Below are 7501 nucleotides of genomic sequence, written 5' to 3'. Positions count from 1 at the left end.
CCCTGTCCTTCTTGAACTGGGGAGCCCAGAACTGGACCCAGTGCTCCAGATGGGGCCTCACCAGAGCAGAGCAGAGGGGGAGGATGAACCTACCCCCTTTTCCTACGGATTCTTTTGTATTATTGCTATTTATTCCTCAAACTGTTTCTTCCAGGGCAGAGCGCGAGCTGCCTGGTGGGGTGAGAGTGGGGGAGGATGACCTCCCTCCACCTGCTGGTGTCTCCTGGGGTGGTGCAGGGGATGGCTTCTGTGTCATTTAGGCCAGGAGGCACCATGGCCAGGCTGTTCCATAGGTGCTAATTTGTTCTTGCAAGCAGTTATTTGTCCTTTGGGCTTTCTCCCAGTGTCTGGGCTGCTGCTGTTGGGTGTGGGTGACAGAGGGGCTGTGGGGTGCTCCAGCCGTGTTGTGCTGGCCCCGTGCCCCACAACCTGCACTCCCACCCCTGGGATTTGCAAAACCTACCCCCTTTCCCCACGGATTCTTTTGTATTATTGCTATTTATTCCTCAACCTGTTTCTTCCAGGGCAGAGCGTGAGCTGCCTGGTGGGGTGAGAGCACCCGTGTTCCAGGGCTCTGCTTGCAGGGCTGCTGGTACTGGGGTTTTGGGGCTCCTCAGAAAGAGTCAAAGCTGGAAAAAGAGCAGCCACCTGCAGCAAAGCCGAGCTGAGGGGGAGCAGTGATGTTGTTGCACCCCGTGTGTGGTTTTGATGAGCTGTTTTGAAGAGGTGACCCATCCTCTTTTCTTCTCTGGCTGATAGTCACGGGCTCTCAAGCTGCTATTGCTATTTTGAGCCTCCTTTCCCGTGCAACGCCAAAAAAGCCAAAAAACAAACTGAGTTTACAAAATCCACGGTAATTTAGCACTTTTCTCCTGCTGGTTGTTTTGAGGCTGCTTTTTTCCAGGGTGGGACTGTGGGATTTGCTGCCTGTGTAGCTGGAGTGCTGTCCCTAAGGATCAGACCCACGGGAGCTGCTGATCAGAGTCATCTCCCTCTTCTTTGGTTGTTTTGTGGTGGCCACAACACTGACACCGAAGGATCCGACGTGGCTGAGAGAAGTGAGTCCCCAGAGCCCCAGCTTTGCTGCTCAGACCCATCTCCCAGCCCAGGGACAGCTTGGTGCTGGGGGTTTGAGAGGTTGGTGGCCACGCTGTGGCCTGGCCTTTTCCCACAGCTGGCTCAGAGGTGGCACCAGGAACCTCCCTGGGGCTGGGCAAGGAGTTTTGGGCAAGGACCCAGGATGCTGCATGTTGGGTCACACCGAGCATCGCTAGTGAGAGCAGCAGCAACTCCAGTACAGCCCTGGGGGTTTGCTCCTCCTCTCAGGTCCTTCCCCCTCAACACCCCAGCTCTCACCCCACGGTGAGATGAGATACCCAGATACCAGCCCAACTCCTTCCCCCTCCCCATCCCCAGGGTTCTTTCTGGGTGGACTTTGAGCCCCTCACCAGGGCATGATGCACGGCTGGAGGTTTGTTGAATGGCTTGTACATCTGTGAGCTGGTTATTTTTATTTTCTTGTGAGCGCTATAAAAAGATGAACTTAGAAGTGACTCCTGTCCTTTCTGGGAACTCAGCCCTGCGTGAAGGAGAACAACCTGGCTTTGAGCGTAGACTCCATGGGGCTTCCTGCTGTGCAGCCCCAGTGCTGGCACCGGGATGCCCTGCAGCATCTTGGCTTGAGGTCTGCAAGCACAGCCTCGTGTGACAGGAAAATGGGTCTGAGGGGGGGCAAGAAGAAGGGGAGCAGGGTTGATGTCTCCTCTGTGATGGCTCAAAAGGATAGGGAACCGACTACCCCCAGCCATGACAGTACAGGCAGTGGCAAGAAGAAGGGGAGCAGGGTTGATGTCTCCTCTGTGATGGCTCAAAGGGACAGGGAACCTTGCACCCCCAGCCATGCCAGCACAGGGAGCCTTAGGCAGTGCAGGAGGTGGTGGAACATCTCCATCCCCAAGGCGAGGTGATAACCATGTCCAGGAGAGGGGCTTGAACCCTTGGGTGTGGGGGGATCCATTGGAGCCAGATCCCGTGGCTCTCTCCCAGCAGAGGTGGATGAGGACAGGAGGAAAATAAGGCTTTTAGCCATGTTTGCGTGGCTGTTTCACTTTTTTCCCTGGCTTGGAAGGGTTGAGCAGGGGAGATAAATGCAAATATAAGTAATGGAGCTGTTTATACACTCGTTCTCTGTGACTTATGCCGTGAGCAGGCCTAGACTAAATATAATGGTTATTGATATGAGGCGGTGGCTGATTTATGGCCCTCTGGGTGGGGACAGGAAGATCTGGTTATAATAACACTCAGAGGGGAAAAGAAATGTTTGACAGCCCAAAGCTTCCTGGGGAGAAAGGCCAAGAGCTGGGGAGGGGTGGGGGACGGCGCAGTGGGGAGCAGGGCTGCTTAGACCCTTATCCAGGCAGGGTGCTGATAGAAATAGCCTCCTGCATCACATCCCAGTCCTGCCAATGGGGATGTTGTAAGGAGGGAGGAAGGGAGAGCTGTGCAGAGATTTATTCCCCTCTGTAATGGCAATTTATAGAGAGCTGATCTTCACGAGTGCTTGGTGCCGTCAGGGCACAGCCCTGGGCACCGCAGGGATGCTCAGCACAGCCTGTCCCAGATCCTCCACACTTCAACACCTCCTCTGGCCGTGCTCCACAGCATTTTCAAAAGAGTTAATCAATCCTATTCTAGTGATGCTCTTCTGGTACAGGAAACCATGGGTCTTTAAAAAAAAGCTGGTGGTCGCAGGGCTCAGCAGCTCCTGGAGAATGTACAGTAGTAAGAGTGGAGGACACGTGAGTCACACCAGCCCCTGGTGTGTGGGTACAACTGCGTTAAGTGCCCTTCCTCACACTGTGGTGGTTTCCCCCCTCAATGGATGTGCTTGGATGTGACCCACATCCTCTACCCCTCCGCTGCCCCACAGCTTCCCTCGGGCCAGCGGGTCCCACCACCCACCTCCACTCTGCTGTGGACCATGGGGTGTCCCAGGGGAGCAAGGACACGGGATGCAGGACGAGAAGTTTTATTGAAGACAGGCTGAGAGAGCTGGGGTTGTTCAGCCTGGAGAAGAGAAGGCTCCGGGGAGACCTTATAGTGGCCTTCCAGTACATGAATGGGGCTACAGGAGAAATGGGGAGGGACTCTTCGTCAGGAAGCGTAGTGACAGGACAAGGGGTAACGGTTTTAAATTGAAAGAGGGGAGATTCAGATTAGATATTAGGAAAAAATTCTTTGCTCTGAGGGTGGTGAGACCCTGGCCCAGGTTGCCCAGAGAAGCTGCGGCTGCCCCATCCCTGGAGGGGTTCAAGGCCAGGCTGGAGGGGGCTTGGAGCAACCTGGTCTGGTGGGAGGTGTCCCTGCCCAGGGCAGGGGGGTTGGAACTGGGTGGTCTTTAAGGTCCCTTCCAACTGTGACCATTCTATGATTCTCTTGTGGCTGCCTGGCCTCACACGTAGCCGCAGGAAGGCAGTGCCAGTGCTTTGCTCTTCACAGCAAGCACCTCACCCTGCCCAAGTTGTCTGAAAGCATTAAAATCCTCCCCCAGCCCTGATGGGGGAGGATCCCCCCACCGATGTCCCGCTCTGCTTCCCCCGGCAGCGTCGCCTCTCCCGTGGGGCCACAGCTGCACTCCCCTGGTAAATGGTCTCCCTTCTTGGTGACCTCCAGATGCTCTGCAGAGCCTCGCACCCACTGAAAGGGCAGGGATGAGCCATGGTCAGCAGCACAGAGCAGTGTCCTGTGTCCTTGGCAGTCCTGTACCTGGGCTATGGCACTCAGCTCAGTCACAGATGCTGCTTCCAGCTGTGGTCCATCTCCAGGAAACCCCCCCCCAAGCCAAAACCCCAAGGAGATAGTAAAGCCCAGCGCTAGGAAGGTTTGTCTCTTGAGTTCTGTGCTTTTCTCCTGGCTTTTCCTACCTTGGCTTGGGTTTGTGCCCATGTGGCTGTAACCAGCATTGCTCTGGGACACAGCTGAACTGGAACACAAACGAATCGAGATTTCCCAAATATCCCTAAAAGCACATCCTGCTAACTCCAGCCAGGAGCTGTGCTGGTTGGAGGGACCGGAGCTTTCCATAGTTCCAGGCGTAGATGCAACAGGGTGTAAGTCTCTCTGTGAGAGAGGAACACATGAGAGCTGATTTGGGGGTTTGATCCCTCAGGAAGTGCTCGGTGGAAGCAAATCCTGCCCTTGGGATCCTCGGTCGGTCACTTGGCTGAGTCCATCAGGAGCATCACTTCAACAGTTATGACATCTGGATGCACTGGAATGAAAAAAGGTACGATTTAATGCATTTTAACCCAAAACTTAGCCCACCCCCACGGCTGTGATGCTGTGGGAAACTGCAAAGCCGTGGGTTGGGAAGGAGCTCTGCTAGCTGACGTTGAAGGTGATGAAGGAGCCATCTGCTTTCTGCTGACGTCCCACCGGCTCTGCCTCCTCCCAGGGCTGGGCCGGGACCTTGCAGTGCCCGGAGGAACAGCCGGGCAGGGCTTCGCTGATGTGGGTGACCTCGCTGAGCTCTGCCTCCAGCATGCTGACCGTGTTCATCGCTTGGGCCGCATGGACCTTGTTGGCCGCCTTCTTGTGCAAGAGGCAGATGAAGATCTTCTTGAAGCCCTTGCGGAAGTGTTTGGAGACCAGGGCGTAGACGATGGGGTTCACGCAGGAGTTGGCGTAGGAGAGGAGATGGGAGAGGATGCGGAGCACGTACGTGGCGTGATTGAGGGGGAAGTACCCGAACCAGACACAGAGGATGACCAGGTGATGGGGCAGCCAACAGAGGCAGAACAGGATGGCTACAATGATGATCATCCTGGTGACCTTCCGCTTGGCCTTCTTGGACTCTGACATGTCTTGGAGAGGGTCTACAGACCTCCACAGGTAGCGAATAGTCCGCATGTAAGTGAGGCTCAGGATCAGCACTGGGATGATGTAGCTGAAGATGAAGGTGCAGATGTCCATGACCTTGCGCTGGGAGATCTCCCAGATGGGGTGGCAGACGGTCAGGTTGGCCAACTGGAACTCTTGGTAGTAGCTGAGGTAAGGGCCTGAGAAGATGAAGGAGAGTCCCCAGATGAAGCAGATGGCTGTGAGGGCATTCCTGGGTGTCCTCAGGTCCCTCGAGTGCAGAGGGTATCTTATGGCCAAATACCTGCATGGGAAAGGGAGAAGGGCATGATTACAGCCCTGGAAAGGGCATGGAGAGCTGCTCCAGGAGCAGATTGGAGATAGGGTGAAAGTGGTGCTGGATTTGAGCTTTCCAGGACATCAATTCCTTCAACTGATTTTCTGGTGCTCCTAAGGATCCTGGTTGGATGACGAGGATCCTCTTGCCCTAACAACGTCCCATCACCCTCTCGGCTCCCAGCAGTGCCTGGGGGGAAGATGGGGATGGTCCCCTTCTGTCCTTCTCTCTAACCCAGCAGATCCTCACTTGATCATCAGTCTGTCTGGCACAAGCTCTAGCAGCAGTGAGGATATGGAGGCAGGAGCAAGTCCCCAGGATCCCCAAACACCGCGTTCCTCACGCTGGCATTTGGGAAAGCATGTCACCCATTTTCAGTTCTGCAATTAACTGGTCCCGTATTTACACCCAGATCTAGGAGTTCATGCAAGGCCCTGCTTCTCCAACACCTCCGTTCCTCCCAGCTCTGTGGGATGCAGGAGGAGAGGCAGACCCTGGGTCTGGCTTAGCTCCTGGGGGGCGAGGGGAGACTGTCCTGGCAGCCAGCACGGTGCTGGGATGGCAGGATCCATCCAGCCCCGCTCCAGGGCTGCTCCAGCTCTTCCCAGGGAATTCACAGGGAATTTTCACATCCCACTGTCTCATGGGCTTGGAGCAGCACCACTGTCTCTCATTTGCTGTGGGTTAGTAACTCGCCTGATCTCTTGGAGCAGGGGGTAAAGCACAGGCAAGAGCAACAGGCTGCCTTTTACAGAGCTCCCCTGGTAAAACCCACCCTGGGACAGTCACTGGGACAAGGGACAGCTCTGGGACAGAAAGGGGTTTTTTGCTAATAAAATGGGAGGGCAGGAAAAGCAGTGTCCCAGTTAAAACAGTCCAGTGTCTTCTCCTTTGCCGTGGGCTGTGGGGAGGGCAGGGGCTCTCTCCACACATCCCAGGAACAGCCCAGGCTGCTCAGGGACCCAGTTTTGCTTCTCACCAGTTTTCTATCCCCCCTTCAGCTGCCAGAGCCTGAGGATAAACCCCAGTCCTACAGCTTTGGGGTCTGAAAGCCTCCTCCAGCTGGACAGTGGGGACAAGGGTCCCAATCCAGCCCTCTCTGCTGAGAACCCATCCTGGGTGGTCGTGTTTCCTTGCACACACAAAGTGGGAAACGCTCCCGGGTGAGCCCTGGGAGGTCACAGGTTTGGCTTCAGGGAATTCTGTCCCCTCTCCTGCCTGGGGAGGATCCAGATGGGTTGGAAGCTGCAGGGTACAGGGAGCCCCCCCATTCCCTTCCCTACCTGTCGAGGGAGACGGTGGCCAGGGTGAAGCTGCTGGCGTACATGGTGAGGTAGATGAAGAAGTGGACGGCCTTGCACATGAAGGCCCCGAACACCCAGCCCTCCAGGGTGTAGATGGTGGCTTGGAAGGGGACGCAGAAGAGGATGAAGCAGAGGTCGGCCACCCCCAGGTTGAGGATGAAGAGGTTGGTGGTGTTCTTCACCTGCCCGTTGCGCAGCAGCACGGCCAGGACCAGGCAGTTGCCCACCGTGCCCACGAGGAAGATGATGAGGTACACCAGGGGGATGATGACCGACTCGGGCTGCCAGCCCGTCTCAGAGCCCGTCGCCGAGTCGTTCATGGCCGGGAGCACACGGAGCACCAGGGAGGTGAGCAGAGAGTTGGGGGGGACGTATAGGAAAAGGGGGGGGGCACAGAGAGTGCAGTGGGGGGTCTAAAAGGGATTGCACGAGAAGAGGGGTGCAGGGAGAGCACAGCAGGGATGGCACAGAAGAATGGGGTGAGGTAGATGAAGAAGTGGACGGCCTTGCACATGAAGGCCCCGAACACCCAGCCCTCCAGGGTGTAGATGGTGGCTTGGAAGGGGACGCAGAAGAGGATGAAGCAGAGGTCGGCCACCCCCAGGTTGAGGATGAAGAGGTTGGTGGTGTTCTTCACCTGCCCGTTGCGCAGCAGCACGGCCAGGACCAGGCAGTTGCCCACCGTGCCCACGAGGAAGATGATGAGGTACACCAGGGGGATGATGACCGACTCGGGCTGCCAGCCCGTCTCAGAGCCCGTCGCCGAGTCGTTCATGGCCGGGAGGACACGGAGCACCGGGGAGGTGAGCAGAGAGTTGGGGGGGACGTATAGGAAAAGGGGGGGGGCACAGAGAGTGGAGTGGGGGGTCTAAAAGGGATTGCACGAGAAGAGGGGTGCAGGGAGAGCACAGCAGGGATGGCACAGAAGAATGGGGTGGGCAGGGGGTGCAGCGGGGAGCACAGCACAGGTAAAGGGGTGCAGAGAGAGCAGAAGGGAGATGCG

The 7501-nt window shown here is 56.6% G+C and overlaps 1 protein-coding gene across 1 annotated transcript; it reads right to left on the bottom strand.

Annotated features, from left to right (window-relative positions):
• Nucleotides 1-3355: 3355 nt before the first annotated feature.
• On the bottom strand, nucleotides 3356-6828 carry GALR2 (galanin receptor 2). The gene is made up of 2 exons (XM_014950688.1): nucleotides 6478-6828; nucleotides 3356-5161 (listed from the first exon to the last, which is right to left on the bottom strand). The coding sequence occupies exons 1-2, from the start codon at nucleotides 6816-6818 to the stop codon at nucleotides 4381-4383; spliced, it is 1122 nt and encodes a 373-aa protein (XP_014806174.1). The 5' UTR covers nucleotides 6819-6828; the 3' UTR covers nucleotides 3356-4380.
• Nucleotides 6829-7501: the final 673 nt, after the last annotated feature.

Source organism: Calidris pugnax, unplaced genomic scaffold (genome assembly GCF_001431845.1).
Source record: "Calidris pugnax isolate Ruff unplaced genomic scaffold, ASM143184v1 scaffold9, whole genome shotgun sequence".
Classification (NCBI taxonomy): Eukaryota; Metazoa; Chordata; class Aves; order Charadriiformes; family Scolopacidae; genus Calidris; species Calidris pugnax.
Note: the sequence above shows the minus strand (reverse complement) of the source record. Positions and strands in the feature narration are given on the sequence as shown.